At 37.7% G+C, this 27,912-nt stretch overlaps 3 protein-coding genes across 6 annotated transcripts; 1 reads left to right on the top strand and 2 right to left on the bottom strand.

The window, feature by feature from the left end:
* The first annotated feature begins 17 nt into the window (after positions 1–17).
* LOC144665981 (enoyl-CoA hydratase EchA19-like) lies at positions 18–4,509 on the top strand. The gene is made up of 3 exons (XM_078527313.1): positions 18–402; positions 1,596–1,740; positions 3,825–4,509. Exons 1-3 carry the CDS (start codon positions 49–51, stop codon positions 4,211–4,213), a joined length of 888 nt encoding a protein of 295 aa, XP_078383439.1. The 5' UTR covers positions 18–48; the 3' UTR covers positions 4,214–4,509.
* Positions 4,510–6,260: 1,751 nt separating this feature from the next.
* On the bottom strand, positions 6,261–16,373 carry LOC144664662 (uncharacterized). Its single transcript, XM_078525838.1, has 8 exons — positions 16,237–16,373; positions 13,857–13,960; positions 12,584–12,685; positions 12,328–12,452; positions 11,520–11,694; positions 10,488–10,594; positions 9,522–9,635; positions 6,261–9,201 (listed from the first exon to the last, which is right to left on the bottom strand). The coding sequence occupies exons 1-8, from the start codon at positions 16,283–16,285 to the stop codon at positions 7,602–7,604; spliced, it is 2,376 nt and encodes a 791-aa protein (XP_078381964.1). The 5' UTR covers positions 16,286–16,373; the 3' UTR covers positions 6,261–7,601.
* A 1,133-nt stretch (positions 16,374–17,506) lies between these two features.
* LOC144664709 (potassium voltage-gated channel subfamily A member 2-like) lies at positions 17,507–26,875 on the bottom strand. Of its 4 annotated transcripts, none has more exons than XM_078525907.1 (3): positions 26,800–26,875; positions 22,411–22,586; positions 17,507–19,789 (listed from the first exon to the last, which is right to left on the bottom strand). In XM_078525907.1, exon 3 carries the CDS (start codon positions 19,762–19,764, stop codon positions 18,343–18,345), a length of 1,422 nt encoding a protein of 473 aa, XP_078382033.1. In that variant the 5' UTR covers positions 19,765–19,789; positions 22,411–22,586; positions 26,800–26,875; the 3' UTR covers positions 17,507–18,342. The 4 variants fall into 4 exon arrangements, with proteins under 4 accessions (XP_078382033.1, XP_078382035.1, XP_078382034.1 ...); XM_078525909.1 differs by lacking the exon at positions 26,800–26,875 and adding an exon at positions 22,722–23,384; XM_078525908.1 differs by lacking the exon at positions 26,800–26,875 and adding an exon at positions 22,814–23,384.
* Positions 26,876–27,912: the final 1,037 nt, after the last annotated feature.

Raw genomic sequence — 27,912 nt, 5'->3', positions numbered from 1 at the left:
TGGCCCAGGTATTTCTGGGGTGTGAAAACAAGAGGAGTTTGTAGCAAAATGGCGCTTTCTCTTTTTGCTCGCCGAGCTCGGCTACAAGCTCTAAGAATTCCTTCTTTAGTAGCCTCGTCTAGGAGGTTGAACAGCACTTTGGTCGAGACTGAACAAGATGGAAAAATTTTCATCGTTTCGATCGCACGACCCGAGAAGCGCAACGCGGTTAATTCAGAAACCGCGAAGCAACTTGCAGACGCGTTTCGGAGCTTCGAAATCGACGAAGAATGCACCGTGGCTGTATTATATGGGAAAGGAGGTTCATTTTGCGCTGGATATGACCTGGAGGAATTATCTAACAGAGGCCCAGATGAGTTCTTGAAGTCAATCCCTCCAGTTGGCGAGGGAGATGCGCCAATGGTACGCTTGTTTACGCTGTTTATTTTTGAGAAAAAAACAAGTGTTTTAGTATCATGCTTAAAATACACTCACAAAAAAATTTTTGCACAGTAAATACTTTCATTTGTGATATTTTCTGCATTTTATTGCTCTGTGTTCGAATGAGAGCTAATGTTTGCTTTTGATATAGCGTGATCCTTTGCACGAGCTCACGAACCAGAACGTGGCGTGGGAGGCGAGGCGGGAATCTTGAAACTGATCCCGTGTTGATTTCTTTCTTGCCTGTGTTATTTCTGTGTTTTCCGGTGCAAGTCCTTTGGTTTATATCAAGCTATTTCGTGATTTCCTGCACGTTGTAAACTTGTATCGATCATGTTTATGTACTGTACGTGTCAAGAAACCCAGCGGGAGCTTAAGCTATATAAATATCACGTAGGATATCACACAATGAGCTTTTGCGCGCGAAAATCCATCAAAACAGTCGGACTTCTCTCTAATTTTTTCGGTCTTGTGACTTAAAAATACTACAAATTGTTTATTTTTTCGAGTTAATCTAGAAGCATTCAGGGTGTAAAGTAAATAAGAGTGTTGATATATCGAGATACGACAAGCTAAGAGCTAGTGGGTTTTAAGTAAAACTAAAAGGCCAAAAAAAAAAAAATGCTTGCTTGAATGTCGAGCTAGAAGTCGTGATATTGTAGATTATATTGAGAGCTGTTGTGTTTATTAGCGTAATTGTCATAAACAGTGATGAAACATTTCCGCGCTTTTTGGAAGCACTTCTTGATTGTCATTATTCACGTTGAATGATTAAAATTATTATATAACTGGATTTCAAAGGAACTTTAAATAATAATTATTAACAATGGGTTTGGATGAGGACAGTTGAGCAAAATAATGTGATCCACGAGACACTGACAAATCAAAATATAGGCCCTGCCAGGGTAAATTCCGACAAGCCACACTGCTCAGAAAGTAGCGACAGCACATAAAATAAAATTGCGACAAAGGACAACCCTTTTGGAAAAACTTCAATTTCAACAAGGACAAGCAATTTTCCTTCAATTCAACTACCGACAGCGACTTGAAGTGCGATAAAACAGCGACACAGGACACTTTTAAATTTAGGCAAGCAACACAGGATCCCCCCCCTGGCAAGGCCTCACATATACTGCTTCTTTATAACTATTTTGAATTTATATGTTTTTTTTCAGGGTCCCTCACGACTGAAGCTTAGCAAGCCAGTGATTGGTGCAATTGAGGGACACGCTGTGGCAGGAGGAATGGAGCTAGCTTTGATGTGCGATCTCAGGGTTGTTGCAGAGGACATGGTGATGGGGATATTTAACAGGAGATTTGGTAAAGTACTGCTACTAACAGTTCAGTCTAAGACATAAACCCTGGCAAAATCAGTTAGAAACTTTTTTCACCGGCGGTCGATGATAAAATCGGGAACATTAAGCTTGCAACCCATGGGCAAATGCATGCTGCCTACAAAGGCAGCGGAGTGTTCTGAAACGTGGGGGTCTCGTTGTACACCAAGCCAAGCACCCCCCTATTTACATTTCCCAAAATGTCTTTTGCGTAGTTGACCTCTTTGCAATCTTAACAGTGTCCAGTGTGTCCGTAATCGATTTGTGACAATGCATTGCTAGGCAGTTCAGCTTCTGCTTCATTGTGCCTTTTGGATAGTTATTTAGTCTTCAAAAGGGCAGAAAATGTCCACTCTGAAGTCGCCGACGCTACAGGCAATGTCAAATACAATCCTAACAGCTTGTGACCTCTCCTAGTAGTGGTTTTGGGAGAGGAGTTTCATTGAAAGTCCTGCACCATATTTTTATGCCAACGACGATCCTGATAAAACGATTTGTGAAAAGATCATGAGTCAGACTGAATGTCTTGATAAACTAATTGCCAACGAGACAGGCGAGCGAAAACGCGAGCCTGTCTCGGCGGCAGTATATAGAGCCGTGCGTAGTGTGAGGCAAAGTGTGAGGGCTATGCAGAAAAAATCTCAGAATCTTTCAGCTCGATTTTCGTGTAATCCGTTTCCGTCAGTGATATTTTTTTGACCATATTAGGATGTAGGCGGAAGTTGTCGAAAACACAATTTCCGATGTTTTTAGCCAATCTGTTCAGCAGAATCTGTTCAGCACGTGCACACTTTGTTGTAGTTTGGCCAATCAGCGCGCTACTAATTTGTTTAGATGAACATGATGCATTGGCAACTAAAATCCCCAGACAAGATGCGTGTCAGATAACAAAGAGGTTTCAAATCTGTTCGCTTCAAAAAGCCAAAATTCCCGAACTAGAGATTGAAATACGAAAGAAACTTGAATTAAACTTTGTTTAGAATTTAATTTCATTTAAGATAAAGGCAAGAAATTACATTACAAAGCTTTAAAATTTCCAAAGCTTCGCAAATTTCGAAGTCATACAAATTTGCATGCGTAATTAAGTTAGGTCTGGCTATGAAAACAACATGGAAACGAATTTGGTGTCTGGATTTTATCGATCAGAAGAGAGCTATTTATAGTTTTTTTTTCGTTTCTCGAATTTATAAAATAAATGCCCTATACTTCATTTTTTTACTGGAGTGTCTAGCTTTTTTTTCTCGGATGACCGGGCCTTGAACTTTCCTTAAAGCTGTCTCAACAACAACAGTTTAACGTGACATTTGAGACGTCACGCATTGCGCGTGATGAATTATTCTCGGAACGGTGGTAGTAAAATAAAATAAACTTGTTCCATCTTTGGCCACAAAGATGAAACCTCAAATTTGTTGGATACTTACGTGTTGAGTGGATTAAACTGCAGTGTGGAAAGTTTAAAATGATTTGTTTTGGCAAATCTTTGTAAAAATTTGCTTTTTCAGTTCGTAATTTATTTTCCGAGTTCAGTGGGTCATAGCAACTTTGATTAAGACCTTTAGGACTTAAAAAAAAGGTAAAACAGCAGCGATAGCGGCATCGAACAACAATGACTTGAAACTCTCAAAAACATGGAGTTTAGAAGATTTCTCACTGACTCTTCACTACTTTCACGGCATTATTTTAGAACTTTTCCCTCATTTAGCCTTCACAAAATCGCATTTTATTCCAGAAACATTCAAGATTTTCAAAGAAAACACCCAATGTTTATTGATCGGACCAAAATCATAATGCGTACTTTCAGCCAAACATTTACAATTATCTTCCCTTCTTCTCTCGATCTCCCGTTGTACTCGTTGGCATTTCTACCGATAGGTACCACTAGTTTTATGCTGCGCTAACAATACTTTCGGCACTGAAATGGGGGAAAGGGGTTGAGCCCCTCAAAATTTTTGTTTGTTTGGGGGGGGGGGGGGCTACAGCCCCCCTGCCCCCTTGCTCTGCTGCTTGTGGCCGACCAGCAAAGCAGAGCGAAAGCTTCACTGAAGCTACATGCAATTTTGTTTATTTCAGGTGTCCCTCTTTTGGACGGTGGTACTGCAAGGTTACCATACATTGTTGGTCTTTCACGTGCGTTAGACCTCATCATGACGGGCCGACCAGTGGGCGCTGAAGAAGCTAAAAGCATGGGTTTGGCAAACAGAGTTGTTCCTAAAGGAAAGGCACTTGAGGAGGCTCTCAAGATTGCCAGGTTGATTGCTCGTTTCCCAAAGGAAGCAATGATCGCTGAGCGCAAGGCTGTCTTCTATTCTATGTTTAATGCAGAATCTTTTATTGATGCCCTGACGTACGAGCACTCAAAGGGAGTCAAGCTGAAAACCATCAAAGATTCCATTGAAGGCGCAAAGCAGTTTTTAAAAGGAAAGGGTCGTAAGGGGTCTTTTGAAGATTACCTTGATTAATATTCACCTAATAGATATCCAACCAGAGGGTTTGTAAATTACACTACACCTATGATTGTGTATAACAGTGAAATCCTGATTTCTTAAACCTGTAATGGAAAAAAAAATTGGCTCGTGAGTTTGAGAAATAATTGGGATGAAAGGACTTTTGGTTTCAACCTCGTTCCCAGTCTCTCTCTCTCCCTGTCCCCTAGAGCTCGCTCTGGTAATGAGATTGTTTTGAAAATGAATTTTTCAACAATGACACAACATGGGACAAAGAATCGGAGTCCCTGACAGGAACAAAAATTATCATCTTTATTATTACACACTTGATGATTTGCTGATCCTAGCAGTTGGGCGCGTGTCACATATCAACCTAGTATGGCCCAGCTGACACGAGTCTCACGTGCTCAGTCGGTTAGAGCGCCCAACCAGTATCTGGGAGGCCATGGGTTTGATTCCCGTCTGGGACTCAGAATTTTTCTTTGTCCCATGCTCGTGTCATTGTTGAAAAATGCATTATTTATCACCGAGCTTAAAATCTACCATCTTTATTATTTACAACGAGATTGTTTTGGTTCGAGTTATTGGAAGGTTCAAGAAATCAAGGGTTTGAGAAACTGTGATTCAACTTTATAAGTGAAAAAAGTAAGAGATGATGTTCCAGCATGATCTTATGGGCTCACTTGGGTTTGCGATTGTACACAATTCTGTTTTGGGGGCTTGACGTCTTTACTAGCCCAAGGCTACAAAATGAAATTAGGTTGGCAATGAGTATGACAAAGTTGTCTGGTGATTAATACCTAAACTTCAAACATTCTTATCTTATCTCTGATCAGTAAATCATTCAAAATTTATGAAATAATTGATCGACAAAGTTGCTAGATTGCTGCCAGTTGTTCAAAACCCAATAAATGCAAGTTGAAGATTACAAATTAATCGCTGAAGGTTTTGTTCCAAGATAAGTAGCATTATTTTAGACTGGGGACTTGCTATATACCGGTAAGTACAGCGTGTACATGCATGACAGTATGGTGACCTTAAGTTATCACTTGAATTCAGCAAAAGTCAAAAAAGATGTACGAAACAAAATATAACAGAAAGTTGTTTACAACTTGAAATCCAAATTTTAAGGTAATGCTTATCCTGGAGTAACTTAATCGTGCATGGAAAAGCCTGGCCCTGGTATTTTCTGATTTCACTACATGTTATGACATGTCAGTCTATTTCTTGTTGTTATGGTTGACAGTGGCCTAGCAAGGTGCTGTTGTTTGTTTGAAGTAAAACTGATTGATTACCAGTATTTGTCATGATTTATATTGGAAACAAAACGTTTGTTAAGGGTGCTTATAAAATAAGTTATGACATAGTTTGTAGTAATAGTGTAGCAAAATGTAAGAGAGGTGAGAGTTTAACTTCACCAGTATATTGTTAAATAAAGATTTATAAGGAAATGACATTCAAGACTCTTTGTTTTTTAGTGCCAAATGTTGGTAAAATTATTGCGGTTTTCAGCGAAATGCAAACTCTGAAATTCAATCCTCAATCGACGGTTTACGATTTTTCCTGCTGTCAATCATCTTGGCGGACCTCTTGGGAAACAGAAGTTCACTTCAAGGGGGTCAAAGGTCAGGTCTGTGAGTGTCAGTTGTGATTAGTAGATTTTGATCCATTTTGTTTGTTTCTGTTTTTCATGGTTCGTTAGCTGTCGCCATAATTATGATTGACAGTAGCGAAAAATGCAATCATTAGTTGGATCTTGAATTTCAGAGTTTGCATTTCACTGAAAATGGCAATAATGTGCTTTACAGTGAAACTGGCACAAGGCCCCCAACAGATTGTCAGTTTGCTTGAAGCAACATGCAACTTTCATATATACAAGTTTCCTTGAAGAAGCTGCTAAGTTCCATTTTGAGTATTGCCAAGTGTCAGTTTTAATTTTCTCCTTTCTAGTGATGTTATACCGCTTCAATCTGTTATTGCCTTATAGTTGACTTTTTATCAACATACTGCAAGAAAATAGGAACAGGTAGAGCTCAAAATTGCAAAACTGTAAATAAAGCTTGAAGCTTAAACTTGTGCAAACTGTCAGACTTCCTATTTGATATTGTTACCGCATATTCTCACATTTTGTCCCTAGGTGGGCTCCAGAAAAGTCTCAATGTGGGCAAACTTGAAACCCTGAATGTTATAAGCATTCTAAGTTAAAAATCATTAAAGAGGGGCATTCCCTTTTTTCTTGCTTTAATTTCACATTAACACACCACAGAAGTTTGAAAATGATGTACATCACAATTCGTGAACAATTAATGCTTGATACAAAATACAAAGATTAAAATCTAAATGAAAATAAGGCATAATTATGTTATTTACACTAACTGACCCAATTCTTTGTAATAAAACGCTTACAACGTAGTGCTAAAAACCTGATATTTTACGAATTTAACATACCGGTACACTGTACTGCTATATCTGTTAGAAAAAAGAGAAATCTTAGTTTTCAAAAATAGGATATTGTTAAGTCATTTGATTAGCAAGATGAAACAGCTGTATCTCTTAGCACACTGGTTTGCAACACACCAAAAGAAATAATCTGATATTTGAGCTAATATGCCATAATGAATGAATGATGTACAACGTAGCTCAAAAGAAAACTAATTAGTTCTCCGATTGGTAGTTCTTATCCACTATGAGTTCTGTGCTCATGTGACAGTCAGACTATATACTATATAATAGCAGTCTTAACTTAAGTCTATAACTATCTGTAACTAGAAAACATGTATATACATTGCAGTTCAACTTATTATAAAAATAATGATAAGACTTTAGTTGATCCCTCCCACCCACTCCGGCATAGCCCCCCCCAAAAAAAATCATGTCTGAGCAACAAACTTACTGATACTGATAACTGTAACACTACAAAGATATAGGAAGTGCATTTTTTGGTTAAATACATGTAAATCAACATTAGTTTGAACCAATCAGATCTGAGTTTCTTAATTTGTTTTTATGTTCTAAAGCCATTTCTTTCAAGGCCATAACTTTCTTATAATTTGGTGGCATGTTTAATGAACTATTCTGATCATTACCTTTCAAATGGTGTATCATACATGTACATCCAGTTGATATTCATTGTTTTAGGAAAAGAGACCAATCGCCTTGGGGCTTAAAGGGTTAAGCATCAGTACAGAAATTTACAACTAGTTGCTCAGACTTTTACGCAATGTAGCACAATGTACCAATAACATAATGCAGCATAGGGATCAAGTGAATATTCTCTAAATAAGAAAACTTTCATATTTTCCTGGGGATAAGTGAATACTTTCTGTGAAAGAAAAAGTAATGTTATTTATCTTACTACATTCTAACAGTCGTTATCCGAAACACTAAATAGGTCACAGGCATGCTATGAGCAAGAAGACGACAAAACCTTTTTAGTCACCTCAATGTAACTGCTGGACTTCTTGCTGCGTAAGTTCAGTCTTTTGTTCTGGCGAGACGGAGACGCTGGCATCTTTTCTTTAGGAAAGAAAGTTTGAGAAAGTGTTGTTTGTTTGGTAGACAGTTTATTTCTAGAAGATGGTTTAAAAGGCAGAGTATTTGTACCAATAGAACTAATGCCTGCTTCTTCTTTGTCATTGGCCACTGAAGATGCTGTATCAGAGGGTAGATATTGCTCCATGGCTTTGCTCGATTTCTCGTTAACATAATCACAATTAGTACTAATTGCACTACTGACTACTTTGTTGACATAAACTATACGATTACAACTACAACTTATAAGATCACACTTCATCCCTGGAATCTTATCATTGCCGTAAGGACATGGTTTCTTCACGACTTTCGTTATAACACAGATGTCATCATCACCATCAACAAGTTGTTGCTTGTTGTCTAAAACTGGCAAATTTACTTCTGATGCTGGCTCTCCACTTTCAACCTTGATGGAAAGGCCACTTGAATCTGCTTCTACAATATCTATACCCCTCTTCCTTGTCGACGTGGACAGATTTTGTTTTCCTTTGCCAGGACTTTTATTTCTGTCTGATGTTGGATCTCCACCTTCAGACTTGACAGGAAAGGTGCTTGAATCGGCTTCTACAACTTCCACACTCCTCCGCCTTGTTGAGACGGCTTGATTTTGTTCACCTTTGCCAGAACTTTTGACAGGACGGGTGTTATCTACTTCTATAACGTTACTTCTCGTCGAAACAGACTGATCTTGTTTTCCATTGCCAGAACTTTCACTGGATTTTGAACTTGTATCATCTTCTGATTTTGTGTTTTTCTCACGTCTAGCAAGGGGTCTTCTTCTCAAGACTATTATATCTGATTTAAGCTCTGACTTAACCAGCTCTACGCTTGAATCTGATGCACTATCTGAGTCGATCAAAATTGCTTCACTTTCCTTTCTTGTTTGTTGCTCAGCAGTTACATCAGCTGGCCCTTGACTTGTGACAAAACCTCCACTAAACACAGCATCAGAAAAGGCAAGAAGTAGACTAGGGTCCTTTGAAGTTGACTCTAAAATTCTATCATAAAATTGAAGCCCACTACATGTTGCAGTGTCTTGCAATGTTTCTGAACAACCTTCTTTGGATTCACTTGAACTTTCTGTTTTACCACCAGTTCTCTCCAGGGAAAGACGACGGCGCTTTCTCATAGGCGATGCCCCTTCTCTGACATGCCTCTGGATACTTTCTTGATGTGCAGTCGACTGTTCGTTACTTCTTGCACCACTTCTCAGTCTTGCGAGAGGAGTTTCATCATCTGACACAGAACACACATTAACATCAAGGTCCTCGGCTGAAGAGCTCTCCTCGTCATCTTCGCTGTGTGAAAGATCTGCTGAGCGATCACCTATTGGTCTTTTTCGCGTGCTGGGATTAGATTCAATGGCTCCACACACCTCGCAGTGCCATTCCCCAGGAGATTTCTTCCAGTGTTGACATTTTAGATGTGTTCCATTCTGGCCGCATACATCACACAAACGTATACGCCACTTTCTGAAATGATAACATCAAGGAAAACATCAGCCAAAGGCTAAAACTAATAGCGGAGCTACACAGTTCTGATTTATTTGAAATTACAGGAAACATCAAAATAATAGTTTTTTAACATATAAAAACGACAAAGGAGTAATAAAAACGCGAAAATAAACAAGGATGGTTTTGACTGACGAAGAATAAGACGAATTAAGAGTGATTATCTTGAAAAAACTTGCCAATTTTTTCAAGATGCGTTGTGCGTGACGTAGGTCCCTTAAGGCCCTGACAGACCATATTTAGTAGCTATAGTAACCATGGTAACCATAAAGTAACCTTACCCAGCAGTTTCTTTATGTTCTCTGCCATTTGGACAAATGCACCTCTTTGCATCACAGCGGCTGTACTGAAACAGAAGATCAGCAAATGCATCGCCTTTCTCCCAACTAGCATCTCTGCAATAAAGTACAACAAAACTTACATCAATAACAATGCCAGTGGATGGGTAAAATTTTATGAATTTTACAAAATCAGGGCTGCAAATATCAGTCGGTCATTGGACATTGGCTGACCAAAATTTGCTCATGTCCGACAAAATTCCAAGTGTGGTCGTACATGATGTCCGGACATTTTTTTGATCATAAATCATTTTACAGCAATAATGAATAAACTTAAAATTTTTGTTTTTAGTGATGTCTGACCAAAATTTTGTTTTGTCCGACCATGATGGTGGCTAAATAGGACATATCTCCTTTCAAGTGAAAAAAGTTATTTGCAGCCCTGCAAAATAACCATTAACCCACAGGGCTTAGGAAAAAAAACTTGAATTCCAGCTTGCCCGTTGAACAAGCAGCTCTCAAATTTCATTTGACTGGTCTACTAGTCCCAGATGATGGGGAAGCCCTTTCTTTCTTCTTTCTTCTTCATAAATGAAAATGAATGGTCACAACTGCATCTGGGCCAAATAGGCCTTATTCGTATTCTCGGTATTGGACTGGAACTAGCTTGCAATGGAGGCTCATGCGGGGGAATATCATTAAAAACAGCTTCATGCCATTTGCATTTGAAAAGATTACCCGCATTAGCCTCTATTGCAAGCTAGTTCCAGTCCAATACCGAGAATACGAATAAGGCCTATTGATTCAATTCAATGGAGCATATCCTAGTTCTTGAAGCACAAAGCAGCAGCCAGGAATATGCTACTCCCTGCTAGTGCACTAAAGGTTCCCACTCCCTGCCAACCTTCCCCAATGCTGATCAGTACCGGTAATTATAAAAGTCTGAAAACAGGCACATCCTCAACTTACTGTTCTGGGATAAAAATGCCCATTCTCTTCATTTCAGCTTGAAATTTATCCATGTTATTACAGACTGGACAACGGAAATAATACAAGCCACTTGACTGTGCATGTCTCTGTAAACAAGACAAGTTTTTGAAAAATTATTACTCTTAATAACAATAAATTTAACAAAGCGTAAACTTATTAACTTAATGTTATTGTTTAAGATTTCAGCAGGTATGTGATCCTTGCAATATTGATAACTCCAGTACTAATTCTATGTTTAACAAGAAATATTCAGACTATGGGATTGTTTCACCTTACTAAGAGCTCTACACTCAAGGCTGTGCTCTAAGAAAAAATAAAAGGAGCCCAAAGGTTCCAAACTATGAGATCCAGAGTGCCCAGCATAAAGCTTATATGAAAGAAATAAGATTATCTGGTCACCCAAAGACAAAAATTAGTCGCCTGAGGCACCCAGGTGCCCTTAGAGCACAGCCCTGACACTGTGCCATTCTACATGCAAGTATTTCGACTTCAGACGAGTTTAAAGACAATATTGTGTATTAAAAAATAAAAATTAGCGACAATAAAATAGAACAATGTTTCAAAGACTCCATATTTATCAAGTTAAATTAGATTACAGACTTGAAGCTTTAATTCTATAAGCCATAACATTTTCTTTCTAAAATGTTTCACAAGCATTTTGTTATATTCACAATTTTGTAGGTTGCAAATAACTTGGGCATTACCATTACATTTAACTAACAGATTGTGCGGTTCCAGAAAATATCCATACCCACCTCATGGAAAGTCATTATGGGAAACTCCAAGGGGATGGGGGTATTAAAAATCAAAAGTTTTAAAGAAAAGCATACAGTAAAATACTTTCATGGGTAGCCTCCTAAACAGATGTTCTTTTGGCTCCTCACACAATCTTTCCTCTTCAAAGATTGCGTGACGAGCCAAAAGACCGTCTGCGAAAGAGGCTATTCCGTGGGAGAAGTACAGATTTTTACTGGAACAATACATAAATACATGTAAATTAATCCTTTTTACCTGAAGACAGCTGTTGTGGAACCATGACTTTTTACAGCAAGGTGTGACAAGAGGAAGATCTGAGAAAGGTGTCTTACTGTTCCACTCTATTTTACACCAGCATATTGGACAAGGCTGGTTTGCACTTAATGCCAAATTTGCTCGCTGGGTTGGACGATGAGCCAGACAGAAAGAACTGCAATCATCGAGAGGAAACCAGTATAAGACTGTAAATATTTTTAGATAAATTTAACACAGTCAACTCTCTCTAAGAGGGACACCTTCGGGACCGGCTGAAGCTGTCCGTCTTAGAGAGGTGTCTGCCTTGTAGAGAGTTGAGGTAATATGACACCAGTAAATAATAAAGCTAGACCTTTGCACAATGCAACAAGACTAAAATAATAAAAGGACTGTATTTGCTCGTTAAAGCAAAAAATAGAGAGCTTCTACAAACTGTAATACTGTAAGTATTGGTTAGTAAGCTTGGTATACACGTATCCTTAGGGCCTTGAAGGTCGATACGAAGTTTGGAAGTATTTTCACTAATAAAACATGATAAAAAACACTTCGCAAGTGTCCATTAATGATTTCAGAGTGCCCATTGTCTGTCTTAGAGAGGTGTCCGTCTTATAGAGGTGTCTGTTAAGAGAGAGTTGACTGTATTTTATATGATAAATTATATATAACGTGGACATCCCTACTGATCACCAAGGCGGCATTGTCTTAATATAGATCTATTAAAATTCTCCAAACTAAGCATGGTATTTGAGATAATATGGACACATGTCAGGAGAATGTTTACATTGATATGTGTTAAAATTGTACTTACTTGAAGCTATCAAAGAACTGAAACAGAGCTCCTCTCTCTCTTCCACATTTGTAGTGAAAAGTTTGTTGACATTTCGGTTCGCAACAACCAATTGTTGCACTTGGCTTTTTGCAAAAGTTGCATCTCTACAAGATAACGAACATACATGTACACATGTACAATCAATTTCACTTACCTAATGCAATCACATGTTATAACATCTAATTTTTCTCATACAAGAAGCATAATTTCAATGACAATAATTAATAGGACTGACCAGTCTTTTTGATCTTGATATTTCTTTTTTGATGTCTTGAATTAAAAACCCATCAAAACCTTCATCGTCTTCTCCTCTCTGAGCTAATCCTGAGGCAAAAAACTAAACAAAAGCAACGTCATCAACACTGAAGCAAAGTTACGCTCTAAAGAAATGAAATTCAGGATAGGAATAATGTGGCCCCAGTTGTTCAAAGGGTTGATAACGCTATCCACTTGATAAAAATTTACTATATAGTGAATACCGGTACCATAAATGCAGTTGGTACTGCCAGCACAAATCCCACAGAGTAATGATTTAACCTGTGGGGGCTAGTGGATTTTCCGGTCCGACTAGTGGGCTTTATCCATCATTTGGCCAATGAACAAGTAAAGGCGGCGAAATACGAGATACAAAAACCCTCAACTTGTCGCGCAACATTGTTGCGTTGCCAGTTGAACGAGTTGTTTCCTGTATTTCTACCGCGCGCTAAACTTGTCTCGCAACAAATTTCGGTGTTGCAAGTTAAAAAAAAATGTTGCGAAAAGTAGAACTCGGTTCTACTTTGTGCAACATGTTGCTGCAATTTGCAGCACTGAAATTTGTTGCGAGACATGTTGAGCCTGCGGTGAAATACGGGCAACAACTCGTTCAACTGGTAACACAACAATGTTGCGCGACAAGTTGAGGGTTTTTGTATCTCGTATTTTGCCGCCTTAACATTTTGGAAATTTTTGTTGGCAGACAGATCAAATATTTTATATTGATTAAAATAAAATTGCTGAAGTGTTACTCTTAGTGTTTAGATTCCATAACATGACAAAAGCTAACAAGATATTTCAATGGGCATCCGTGGCGAGTTGCAAGAAACAGAATTCAAGTTATCAGGGTAAATTTTGATCAAGGAAAACTAAACTTTAAATAGTTTAAGTTACCATGGTTCTATTTTTTTTCAAAAACAGTAAGCATTCCCTATGATCTAATAGTGTGTAGGCAAATTGCTTTGCCAGAAAATTTTTATCATGTGAGTTTTCTGTGCAGGTTTTTTTTGTACATTTCCACGGGGATGCTATAAAACAATTGGTTGATGGTTTTGAAGTGCACTATCAAGTTATGGTACATGCCGGAAGTTTGGAAAGCACATAAGTAGCAAGCTTCTTTTATGATCTCCAAACTTCTCCATGCACCATAACTTGATAAAGCATGCTAAAGCATGAACCAATAAATTATTGTTAACTGGGATTCATTTCTTGTACTAAAGGAAGAATTAAAGTGTACCTTTACAATCTCTTACCATGCAATACTGGTGAACTGAAAAACCACTTGTCTCATCCACAAAATATTTCCCAAACAGTTCTTCATCTGGTCCTTCCTTACACAGCTTACAAACTTTACTATCTGTTTAAGAATCAAAATACATGGGTGTACAGAAAGATTTTGAGTAAATGTTAAACAGTAATATTTAACAATTATTATTCCACGAGCGCACATTGGATATGACATGGTAGATAGCCAACAAGCTGGTAGTGCCGAGTTGGCTATAACAATCTCATATCCAACATTGCACAAGTGGAATAGTTGTTTTATTAAAAACGCCCAAAGAATATTGCAATATTTGAGCTTCCCAGCTGTTTTCGTTGACGCATATCGGCTACCATATTTGTGGTCAATGGTATACAAGCTCATATATACCATTGCCTGTTAACCAATCAAAACGTAGAGATTTCAATCTACCAGTGCTAGTTTTCAATAATATCTGGCCCTATCCCCCACCCAGGTTCAAGGAACTAAGAGAGTTTTTAATAATTGGGAATGTACCTTACTGGCCAACAAGCAGGCCACATGATCTACTCATCTAATCAGTATATTCTAGAGGGTACCAAAGGGGGGGTTCATGATCCCGTTTCACGCACAAGTTTTAACCAAATTCACGTGTCACATATACTTGAAACAGCAGAATTCACGGATCACGTTTCTTTTCTAACTATTTTTCACGCGTCACGGTCTAATTTTTGCCCTATTTTCACGCGTCACGGACTAATTTTTGCCCTTTTCACGTGTCACGCATAAACCCTTTGCCCCCCTCATTCTACACCAATGTCTTGAAAGTTACTTTTGCAATGAGGGAGCTTACTGGAAGGGGGGACTTTTGGAATAAGGCTCCTTATTAAAGGCTTGTTTTTACTAGCAATGGAGTCAGAGGTTGTCAGAGTCATAATTAGAGTTGTAAGAGTGCTAATGACCTAGTGAGAATCGGTGGAGTCATAGCCTTAACAGAATCAAAGTCAGAAGAATCAGTCAAAGAATGTTTCCATTTTCCTGTGATAATTTCTATTTGACTTTGTGGCTCATGGTCCAGTGAAAACTAGGTTGTTGGAGTCGCAAGCAAAAGCAGAAGAACAAACCAATCACAATGCTAGCTCTCAGGCCCTCCAAGTACACCGTATTTCTTTTCTGCTTCTGACTCTGACAACTAAGTTTCAGTTCACTGGATCATTAGTGACCAAGTTATAAGAGGAATCGTTAGATCATAATGCTCTGCACTTCTGATTATGAAAGGTCTGTTATAGGGGGTCTTTCAGTCTGCAGACCGTCACGGTTTTTTTCCTTCTTAGACTGACAATTTCTTTTATTTTCTGCTGAGGCTGAGACCGCCATAAATTTCTTGACTGTAGACCACCAGAAAACAAGGAATGTGCCCGCTGACAGACGCTCAAAATCAGCTTAAACCCCCAAAGTATAATAGACCCTCGTTATGACTCTGACTCCATCACCAGTGAATTGAAAACCAGCCTTAAAAAAATGACACTCAAGGGGAGTGCTTAATAATTAGAAAGGAGGTGCTAAATTGAATCATTGTACTTTTGTCAGAATAGACCTCTTTAGCTACACATGTAAATTGTCCATTTCAGATCATTTTGATGCTCTATAGAGAATTGTTCCTTTGTCTATTTGGAAATTATTCATTCATTTCCACATGAATTTGCTTGAAGTTGAAAGATGTAATTCTAAAGGGTAACATCACATGGTCTGAAATGGGACGACAAAACAAACAAAGCTAAAGAGGTCTATTCTTATCTTTTTAGTACCTTTCTGACATGGGATAAAACTACATCCTTATTGAGCTTTGAAACCCAGAGACATAGTATTCACGGCACTAAAGAGCTACCCAGCTTGCATCCACAAACAAACAAACCATACCAGCTGGAAAAACAGATCTACCTTATTAAAGTTTAAATCACCATCTTAAAAATTTTTGTTTACTTTTTAACTTGCACTCAACTTCAATTATTCTGATTTGATTTCCAAAATATAGACAATTTGGCAATATATAAAGCTTAAAGATAATTTATGCCGAGTAAATTCCTTGTTAAGGTTAAATTAAGAAAGGGCGCGAATACTTCAAGGGCAGGTTTCTTCGAATTTGTCATGTCGACACGTAAACACTGAAAATCTCTGTAGTAAAAGATCTCAGCAACATTTTACAAGGATTTTGTGTGCTAAAGAGGTAAGAGAATTACTGATTCGAACGTAATAACGTAGTGCATAAGTTAATTATTGGTACAAGATTCAAATTACAAGACTCGAGTTCTGTGACTTTGGAGCGTAAATACGATCGATCTCGTGAGAACTTTCGTTATTTGTCATGAAGGATACTTTTTTAAATACCTTACCTTCTATATCATCTTCTTCTTTTAATCGTTTACGAGGACGTCGTCGCATTCTTGTAAAAAACTAACTACAAACAAAAATCATTCCACAAGCACTGAATGAACGAGCCCCCGGTGAGTTGAAATCACTTCATGTTCACTACATTCAAACGTAACGGAATCTCTCGCTCCAGACCCTCACCACCAAACCAAGATGTAGGCACGTTTAGCATGCAAATCAATTTTTGCGGGAGTGTGGCGATGCGTCCGCACGCCACGCGACAGGCAATAAAAGAGCAGTAACTAATATTTCTGTGTTTTATAGCGTGCTAAAGACAAATAGAAACGTCCACAAAGATTAGGAATGATATAGGAATCAGCTGAATAGCTCAAAATATAAAAAATTTTACTAAAGGAACTCTGCGTTTAGTAAGGCATTTTTTTAGAGAATACATGTGCATGAACGGTAATTGTCATTTAGTTCTACTATTTCAGGCCGTATTATTTCCAAGCGGCAGAAGATCATGCGGAATTTGAAAGTAACACCGCTCTTCATTAAAAACAGTATAACTTCATTCGAAATGCGGGGTTACAAAGCGACTGGAACTTGGAAAGCAAATGTATCTGACTCCGACCGAAATTCTTCAAAAAAACCGAATGAAAGGAACACGCTGAAATTTGGCACAAACCTTTGTAATATCCTGTTCTAGCTGCAGCATAGAAAAAATGCAAAACAAATCGACAAATTTTTCGCATTAAGTCATTTGTTTGATATTTTCAAAAATTCGGCTGAAAACCATCCATCTTTATTGACTGCTAATATTTGATATATATAACACGATCTTTTTAACTTTTACACACGAGATTAACGTGACATCAGCCTCAAAACTGGCTGGCGTTGGTTTATTATAAGCATCACATTTATGCGACGGTCAAGACAGACGCATAACACAACAGTTTTTATAGGCAAAATAAAGAAGTGGCTCCTTCAGGAAATCTACGAGTAGATTATCTTGTAAGTTTTTGTGAGTAAACTTTAACTGTTTGGCAGCGTTTTGAGTTAATTACAAAAAAATTCACCCAAACAAAGGCTTACAAAAAACGCTCATAGCTTAAACAAATCGCTTGTGATCGCCACAAAATTTATGATTTTATATGATCTAAGGACTATTCTTTCAGGAGATTCTCAAAAATCTAAGCAATCGCCTCACGTTTCCTGTTTTAAAACGCGCGCTGCGGCCTCATAAATACGCGCGGGCCTCCTTAAAAAATCCACAAATCACGTCAACAAGTCGATCGTAACTTTGGTCAAAACTTTATTCATCCTACATTAAAAAATTAAAATTAACGTCATCGTCTGAGGCAAACTTATAACGCATCTGTCAGGACTTAAAGGTTAAAGTCCATTACACTTTTTCTAATTACGTTTTCTAAGGAATATCCATATTCCCTCATTAGCTGAAGGAAGAAATTAGATTTTTTGCATTTTATTTGCAGTCGAAACTTAAAATAAAAATTCGCCGAAAGAAGACAATCTTCGTTTAAGTTTATTACTTCTAAATAAATTGATCTTAGGACCAAAGACAGTGGTAGATCTAGGGGAGAGGCCCCGGGGGTCCAGGCCCCCTCCTTAGTTTTGGTATAAGGCTATCCCCGTTAAATGTCTTTGGAGGTGTACACGCACAAAAAAGGGTCCCCTCCTTATTTCAAGGTCTGGATCCGCCACTGAAAGGGGTTTAGTTTAGTTTATTTTCTTTGTCGCACAAATTTAACTTTACGAGAAAAAAACAAAAATCTTAATAGCAAGAAAAAAAAACCGTGCGACAGGAGGCAGAAACAGGGCAAAGCCCCAATTGACATCGACCCCCTGAGACAAGTATCAAAAAGATATAAAAATATTTCACACTATAAGGGTTGTGAATGTTCCACTCAAGAAACTACTTAAACAAAGTAAAGCTATTTTTGAAACAAACTGTTTTAAAAAAAGTCTTTCTTTTAGAATTGTGCACTGCAAAGAACGTTTTAGCAAGAGATCGCGTTCTCTTATTTCTTGACGGAAACTGCAGTTTGTTTTGCTCTTTGGCACAAACTTTTGGTAACTTTTTGATACTGGCAATATAAAATATAGAATTAAATATAAATCTCGTCGCGCTCCTCTTCGCCAACCAAGCGAACTTCTGTGTCTTTCATTTTCTTTTTCTCTCCTTCTTCTTTGTCGTCCTTTTGAGTTTCTTTCCCTTTTGGTTTCTTTTTGTACATCTCTTCGAAGTGTGAAAGCAGAACTGGGGTCGGGAAACAGAAGAGTACCACGATCCCTGACACAGCGCAAATTGCTCCGATTAATTTACCCAGCGCACCTTTCGGCACCTTGTCCCCATAACCCACTGCGGTCATGGTAATTATCGTCCACCAAAAGGCGTCTGGGATACTCTCAAAGTCAGTATCTTTGACGTCATTTTCCACATAATAGACAACGCTCGAAAAAAGAATCACATTAATGATTAAAACGGCGAACAACGACGGCAGATCTTTACCGCTTATTAAAAGTGTCTTAGCGAGGACTTTTAAGCCTTTGCTGTAGCGAGAAAGCTTTAAAACTCGTAACACCCGTATCAGGCGAATTATTCTTAGGACAGGAAATGACGTCAGCAGCATGCCATCTTCTTGGAACATAAGAGTGATGTAATAAGGTAAAATGGCTAAAAAGTCAACCATGCCCAAAGCGGAAGTAATAAATTTAACTTTCTTTGGAGCGGAAATAACTCGCATTACGTACTCAAAAGTGAACCATGCCACATAGACAGCTTCTATCGTCGACCAGTAAGCCCCTCGCTCAATAACAGTACACTGTCGCACAATAACTTGAGAATCGTTAGACAGAAAACTTGAATCATTATGAAGGCTTGTGTCGTTTGATAAAACGTTCGACGTGATATTCCGACAGACCGTGTGACGTCCAAAGGTCGGAAGAGTTTCGATACAAAATGTAATTGTAGACATTATTATAATTAACAAACTGAATTTTGCCAGGAAATCCGCCCATATCGACGAATCGGGATACTCAAAAAGTTTCCAAATTTTTCTCTGTATCGGATTTTCAGGTAATTCCACTTCCACTATTTTTACTTCTTCCGGTTCAATTTCTTCCTTGTATCTCTTGTCAGCTTGGTGAAGTTGAAAAAACTTGATCTCTTCCAAGAAATTTTCCCGCGGGATATGTTCGGGACACGATAGAATCCCGCATGATTGATAGAAGAACAGAATCGAGTCAAACACAGTTTTGTCGCGATCAAAACAGTATTCTTTGCTCAATGGGTTGTAATATTCCACACGCTTACTGGGCGAGCCGAGTAGTGTTTGGGGATACTGGGCCAGAGTTTGTTCGTATGTCTCGAATACCAGTCCCCGGACGTTGATACGTATTCTTATTCCTACATCCGCTGAAGTGACTGTTTGCGGGCAGTAGTATTCTAAACTTTCTCCTCTGGTGTAGCGGTCTAGCTCATACCCAGGCCCAGAGCGTGATGACGCAGCCACTGATACCACATGCATAGTTGTTGGTTATCTCACGAGCGGTCTGCAACGAGTAACAGCAAAGTGAGGACCTTGAGAATCATCTTCTTAGGGTAGCGCTTTCCATTTGTCAGAACTAGGTCGGCCAGTCCGGTATATTCAAGAACATAATAGTCCATTTTACAGTTGCCTGCTAAGTAACCTGGCCTTTGAATGCTAGCGAGGCTGGAGGTGACCTTGTATTGATACAAACCTCTTTGCTTTATCATGTAAAATGCAAACTAGTTAGCATCAGAACAACATGATTTACACAACAAAAGCAGCCAGGTCTGTATCAAAACAAGGTCACCTCCAGCCTCACTTCCATTCAAAGGCCAGGTCACTGAGCAGACAACTGTAAAATGGTCTATTCTGTTGTTAGTCAGATTTGTCCAGTCAATATATCAATATTATACATTGTTATGGTGGATTTGTTGGAAAATCTCGTGGAAAAGGTTCATTTCACATTAAAAACCACCGGACTGGCCGGCCAGTTCTGACAATTGAAAGGCGCCCATACTTTCTTTTTTCACTGCAATTACTAACTACAAATTATCTAGTGTTTCTAGAACTAGTCTACTGTCTTATGAGTCTGTCAGTTTTAACTAAATATGCAATTGCATTGTGGTGCGTCAAACTCGGGGATCAGTGAGGATAGAGCGGTTTTCACTTGAGTGTCGAAAGTAATTTGCGTTTGCATTGGTTTTGCATTACTACGCTTAGTGATTGGTTTAAAAATCTCGCGCCACTTTCTTAGCCAATCAGAGGTAAAACCAAAACCAATCGTGACTCGCTTACGCACGTTTTCCCGCGCTTCGTGCCTGCGACATGCATGTATTATTAATTGGTTTACTGGATTGTTTGTGTCCTTTGTGATTGGCCAGAGTAATATTACTTTGGTTTTGGTTTTACGACACTCAGTTGAAAACTGCTCTAGAATAAGGCCCCGTCCACACTGATCCGGGTAAATTTTAAAACGCATCTTTTTTTTCTCCGGTTAGGCCAACCGTCCACACTGAAACGGCGTTTTCGGTCACCGAAAACGGAGCTTTTCAAAAACGCTCACCAATGAGCGTTTGGAAATAGTGTATTTTTATATTTTATTGTAATAATTTTAGAGGGCCACTGGTTTGTTAGTATTTTTTATGTTATTTTAGTGCTACCCTCGTTAAATAAAGACTTTACTTTTACTTTTACTTACTAATGAAGCGTGTCGTTTTCAAATTTACCCGGGTTAATGTGGACGGAAAACATTTTACGCGGCGTTTTCAAATTTCTCCGTTTTCCAATTTACCCGGGTCAGTGTGGACGGGGCCTAAGTTGCTGAGTGTGATTACGAATATGACTGAGTCTTTGTGTTGTGTTTTTGGGAAAGACACTCCACTTTCAAAGTACTCCACCCCCTTCCCCCACCCACCGCGAAGGAGGCTATTTTGGCCCAAGTACTTTCAAGTTCAATCACTTAGTCAAAGTTATATGATTCTTGTGAAGTCGAACCATGATCGCATGACTGAAAAGTAATTTTCTTATAATTCGTTAAAATAGGTTCAAAGGGAATTGTTGGCACGTGAATGGTATTTATATTGTTAATTCAAAAACATCTTTTGTCCTTAAAGATGTTTTGACAAAACAAAGTTAACCGACAAAGGCGACGAATAAAATATTAAATAAGGTTTTTCTTGGAGAGAAAACGAACTAAAACCCCAACAAGAAAAGCTCGAGTTTTTTTACGTCAAAGATTTTGACATTAAACATAATAAGAATCTGTCGATTTCGACAATGGAACTTAGCTAAATAAACCTAAGCTTTCTTCTTTCTTTTTTATAGAAGCAAGAACTGCTTTTCTGCACATTTTTTAGTTAACTAATGTATAATCATTTTAAGAATACCGCATGTTTCAACACCTACGCACGCATTTGCCGTAAATTGACTTTGCTGTCGATTATTAAGATCAAAATGTCTTACAAAATTCTTTACTACAAATATCGGGCCTTGCAACTGTTATTGCACTGTAACTCAGTCATCATGGTATCATATCAAAAATGTTTGCCCGGTAGAACACCGTATAGGCAAAATTTCACTGCAGGCTAGATGGTTATGAGGCTGTTTTTTGCGGCAAACATTCAGTCATAATTTTTACACCAATATATAACACAGACTTAAAATATAAAAATGTTTAAAACAGATCTAAAAATATAAAACGATACTCTAAATTTTCGACCGCCTTCTGCGGTCTTCTTCAGAGAATGATGGATTTTTGCAAGGTTCGCAGAATTCTAATAAGCTACATCGACGTTATTGTTCGTTGTCCCCCTGGGGAGCAACTAGCGATTCGTAAACCCTTGGGAAGGGCGCTCTTTCGTTTATAGTGTTTTTGTCGAGGAAGGAATGCAAGGATTCCAGAAACAGACGAAACTTTGTATCGCGGAAACATAAATTATCAATTTAGAATGCCACTGTTTAAATTTCCTACAACTGCATTTAGCATAAGAGTAACAATTGAGCGGGTTATTGTACATATGGATGATCAATGGTATAAGAACTTAACAGAGCATTAAAGCAAACTCTATTCGTGAAAAATAGTCCAATACAAATAGGCGTCAATAAATACAAAGCTTTTGTTTGGAATGAATATTATGAATTTACCTCGAATTTCCTCGAAGTGTTGGAGTTAAATCATGAAAGAAGATTTACAAGCTCGTTTGTGTTTCTTTCGACGTAAGTTTAAAATCTTCACTCCATTACATCTCTTCATGCATAAATGTCGATGCCTTTTCCTTGTAGCCAGCACGTTCAACAGTTGGAGATATAAAATAGTTAAGCTGCAATAAAGATTGAAGACATAAGAATCAGTTTGTAAACAGTGGAAACACAACACTGATATAATCCAATGATTGTAGACATCTATTGTTTAAAAGTTGAGTTAAAACGAAACAGTAATCGACTTGCTTTAGTACTTCAGTCCCTTGAATAAGCGAAGCACTTCACTTGTAAAACGTTGCTAGGAAGGAAAGTTTTTATGGCGTTATTATGGGTCTCTGAAACACACCTAAGTTTGTTGTTTCTCGTCAAGAAAGTCCACAACTTGCACTGTTCCGTCCTGCTGTGACGAATATTAACTAAATCGAACGTAAACCGCAAATTGTCGCCGCAGTTTTTGTAAATTAGCGAAGAAAAGTAACAGAAAACTCCTACACAAAAAACAGGCTAACCCGGGCGCATAAAAAGCGCAGCTCGACGCGGTTTTGTTTTTCAAAAAAAGGAAAAGAATAATCCAGAAAACGACATCTTAGTTAGCGGTCATGTTCAATAGGGAGCAAAGCGATCAATAATTGATGGCTGAATTTTTAACACAGAAGCGAAACAAAAGGTGTATACAACAAATAGCTTGAGAAGCTGGGAAAAACTCGACTTCATTATCGACTAGGTTGAAATAAAAAGGTTTTAAGGGTTCGTAGTCTGTGTATTAAGAACATTAAAGTTGTATAGAATAGGCGTAACTTTGAAATGAGGATTTAAATTCCGTGTAAACATTTCCTCATTTGGAATTGTCCTTAAATCAAGGATCATTGTTCAATTCCGCGTTGATTAAATATTCACGATAACAAAGAGGGTATGATTCTCGAAAGCGCGGGTCTGAAAATTATTACTAGGGAGCGACAATATGCTTTATTGCTGAATATATACAATGCAACTCAGGCATCCCCCCCCCCCCCCTCGTTGCTACTTATTTTCTTTCAGCGTCTTTGAATATTACATGTACTTTTCCGAATCGTTATAGCCTGAGCAAATGAGATAAAAAATATGCGTTATTTAGACTAAAGTGCACTTTTTGTTTAAATCTTTAAACAGCTGAAAGGCTTCGTAATTGAGTATGTACAAAACCTGAGTAGTATTTGTATTTTAAGGCTGTATTTGGGTTAAAACCAAATTTTGTCAACCACAACGAAACAAGCGAGTAGCAAATCAGCAAAGACATTAGGAATCAATTTCTATCTAAACAGAATATTGCGCTTAAGATTGCGACTAAGATAAAAAACATTGTTTTAAACTTCTGACCAGCGATTTGCTTACAATGCGCTTCTCTCGGGATCTTGCGAGATCTTGCGGGATTACGCGAAACCAGTCTCTGATCAACACAGTAAATAAAAGAATATAAACAGGGAGTTGATTTCCCAAATCCTGTGTGAGTCTATCACAATCTTGAAATCCAATTAGGATTCTGATTATGTTTACTCGCAGAGCAAATCTAACGTAGTTGTTGTTATTGCTAATCGTGTTAAGCACCGATTTTCTGAGCAATTGTCGTTATCCGGCTCGAAGGACCAAATCTACGATACATGCGGGCTTTAAATGCATTGGATTTGTTAAGAATAGCATTGCATTTGGTAATACATAAAAGATCATCGCATCTATGTACGCAACTGTAAGCAGTTAAGAAAAGAAAGCCTGAAAGAAAGCGTTTCAGTTTAAACTCGACATGTTCTGGTCACATTCCCATCAACGGTGACAGTCACATCTGAGTAACGCAACTTACTAAGTTGATTTGTCTTAATTTTATTTCGTTTTAAATAAGAAATGCATGTCTTTTTAAACTCAAACTTGTGCCTTGTGTTCTTTTCTAATTTTCTGCAAACTAAATCAGAAAGTAATAGCACAACTAATAAAATAATTGAGCGACTTTTCGGTGACTTCGTGGCGCCATAATTAAGCTAAATGTCAACTAAACAATTAAAATGTTCAAACTTGCCAGAAATCATCGACCGAATTCAATTAACACATACAAAAAAACTTTGAATAGTTACGAACAGCTCTCACAAATTGAATTTGATGGGACATTGAGACAAGGACTTGGGGCACTTCAAACTTGTGTCTGCACTTCATACGAACAATGAACTATTCATCAGGAGAGACTTACTTGTGTTTTAAGCGAAATATTGAAAAAGACCTGAAAGTGCAAGAAACAAAGTAACCTATTGTTTACTATCAATGTATAGGATATTTTGGATATCATACATTCTGCACGCAATTGCATCAATGAACATAAATTATAGTTACTCCTCTGCTGATAAGCACTTCCAAGACACTGTATTGCTTCAGAAGACTTTCTCGACCTTGAAAAACAGTTCAAGTACAAAACAAGCTCGATTTCCAATTTAACAGAATTATGTTCAATAGAGAACTACGACCTTGTCTCACTGTCAAGCGCTGATCATCTAAATCGTTTTATTCAATTCGAACCATTATTTTTAAACAACTTTGAACATTTCAATTTACAGGTGAGTGTAACTTAATTTATGGCGACATGACGACTCCGAAAAGTCGTTCTATTCTTATTAATTTGTTTTTGCTTGTCTTTCTATTACTTAGCCTTTACTCAGGTTAAGTGAAATTTGGTAATACCACACAGCATGAAAATAGAGATTTACGAAAAATTTAAGGTGGCTTAAATCTCCCCCCCCAAGCACTTAAATCCCTTAAGCTATCGATTACATGTTCTTAAAGATCGTTAAACCTGCAGTTTGTATTTAAGGATTTTTAAGTCAACTTTAAAAAGTTAAAATTTTTAGTCTCTTTAAGCAATCTTTAAACATGAGTGTAAAGCTGGCCTAAAGGCCAGCTTTAAAAGGTTGTAAAGGTAGCATAAAGCAGATTCATATTCCAACCTAACGACAGCCTTATTACTTGTGCTTTGCACCACAGTAAAGCTATGTTTTCATGCTGTGGACCAAGAACCAAGACAGCCCAGATGGCGCCAGAACTGCTGTGAAATAAAATGCGGTTAAAATCAAACTCGAGTCAAGAAAGAGAGCTCGCCTTTGTTAAATAGTCTCAAGTGAACGTTAGTATTTTCATGTTAAACCTTCAAACAGAGACTCAGATCCTCTTGTGCGCCCAGTCGAGATCTTACCCAGTAATTATAAGCAAATTAATTGACAGATTAAAATCAAAACTCTTGCATACTAAAGCAGTTTACATGCGGGAACATTGAGCGTTAATATCTGATAAAAGGCAGGTATTTGTGCAATATACTTCTTAGCCAAGCCTTATGTATTATTGAATTAAGTGTGTTTGTTACTAATCAATGTTGCCAGTGTAGCCATGCGGTCTGCAAGTAATTCAAATAACCTAGTATGTGAACTGAATTAAAATTCAGAAACTAAATGGAAAAGTAGAAAATCAGAGACGTTAACAATGGCATTATGAAAATAAAACAAGAGGGGATATCCCCATTAAATCTCATCTCAATCTCAATTGAATATATATTTTGTCTACATCTTTGCTCATTTAAATTTTTCCATGCATGCTACGGACGAATGGAAACCATAAATGAGTTGACTAGTTTAGGTGAATACATGTATGTTTATATTGTGGTTGCCTCAGTCTACGACATGTAACCACGTAATATTAATGAAATGTTCGACACAAATGTGTACAACTTTTAGGAATTGGTTGAAATTTCGAGAAAAGGGGCGAATCCCTGCACTCGAATACATACTGCGTCGAGTAAATAAGTTTTAGCGGATATAATACCATCAGTGAATGAATTCAGTATTTTCTTACTATCCTTCGACATACTACTCTAATCTGAATAGTCTTAAAAACGCTTTTCCAACGAAAAGTATACGATAAAGACCCCGGAAACAATTTGGGAAGATTTATAAACTAAAAAAATACAAATATTATTAGTAATACCCAATTCAAATGTCAGCACAGTATTCACAAATTGGATCGACTCTAAAAAAAATTATTAACAGAAATCCAACTTTTCTGCAATGAGGGGCTATTGAGATTTTCTACAATTTGCAAATTAGTCATCGACTTGCTTTTATCTGTTGTTAGTAAGAGGATTTCTTGACAAATATGTTTTCTCGTTAATTCTAACACTTCAATTGTGGCAGACAATTTAACCGAGCAATTTCTGCGTTTAAACCGACGGGCAAGGTTGTTCAAATTTAATCATTTACAAAACAACCGTCAAAAGCACATAAAAAAATTATTACAAAATTAACTTCATTCACAAAACTTCCTTACCTTCAATCTGAAAGGAACTTTTATCCTTCAAAAGACTTCCAGCTCAAAAGTTGCACGGCTTGTCCGTTGTTTATGCTTGAAAGAAGACGAATGTTTTATTAATGGTCCACCAGTTAAGGTGGAATGAAACTAAATATTTTGAAAGCTTCTGATTGGACGATACCTGCCTTCCCGCCATGGATACACGGGAACTAGCGCACAAAATAATAACATCCCATTGAGTCGTCCATTGTTCAACAAACCTTACACGCGACGTGACAGATTTGTCAAAATTATTCTAACCTTCCGTCGTTGCTTAGTCAATTTCAAACAAGCATCTAAAATATCATGGATTTTAGCTAGCTAAACGCTTTTTGAACGTAATTTGACTTAGTTTATATCCCGATTACTGTGTTTAAAAGAACTCCACACAGTAATATTTGTTTCTTCTACGAAAGCAACGCAGGTGTTTTTTTTTACTTAATGACCTTTGATGGAAATTTCTCAATTAGTACAAAGGACAAAGTGACTAAGCTTGTTGGTGGTAAAACGGAACGACAGTCGTTATTTATCATTTCTTTTAAGAGCTAACGCAAGTTAAGAAATTAAAATAGCGTTTCTCATAAAAAATAACAGTTATAGTGCAAGAAATTGATTTTTCCTTTACGACAAAGCAAACAGTGAAATTGAATTAAAACGGTGGATAAGCAGAATGCGACCAAAAGATTTGCGTGCTTTAAAGGCTTATTATTTTCATTCTATTTTCCATTGTAAGGTATTAATTTGATTCCCAGCCAGAAAAATTGTATCAAACTGCGCAACCCTCATACGGGAACTTGCAAGTTGGCTATATTATTGGTCAGTGTCTTTATATTAACGACAAAACAAATCTTTTTCGACAGATAAGCGGCAGATTTAACGAGTTTAACGTATTCCTAATTAACAGCCTCACATCATAATGTAATCTTTGCCGCGAATACAATTTTAATGCAACAAAAAATCGGCAAAACATGAGATAGCCTTCGAGCAGGCTCTTTATTCGAGGGCAACTAGAGCCTGCTCGCAGGCTAACCATGAGACTAACACTGGCTTCTATTGCAGTAATCAACTAGGGGTAAACTGTTCCCCCTAGAT

The sequence above is a fragment of the Oculina patagonica genome, chromosome 9, assembly GCF_052425735.1.
Source record: "Oculina patagonica isolate OP01 chromosome 9, crgOcupat, whole genome shotgun sequence".
Classification (NCBI taxonomy): domain Eukaryota; kingdom Metazoa; phylum Cnidaria; class Anthozoa; order Scleractinia; family Oculinidae; genus Oculina; species Oculina patagonica.
Note: the sequence above shows the minus strand (reverse complement) of the source record. Positions and strands in the feature narration are given on the sequence as shown.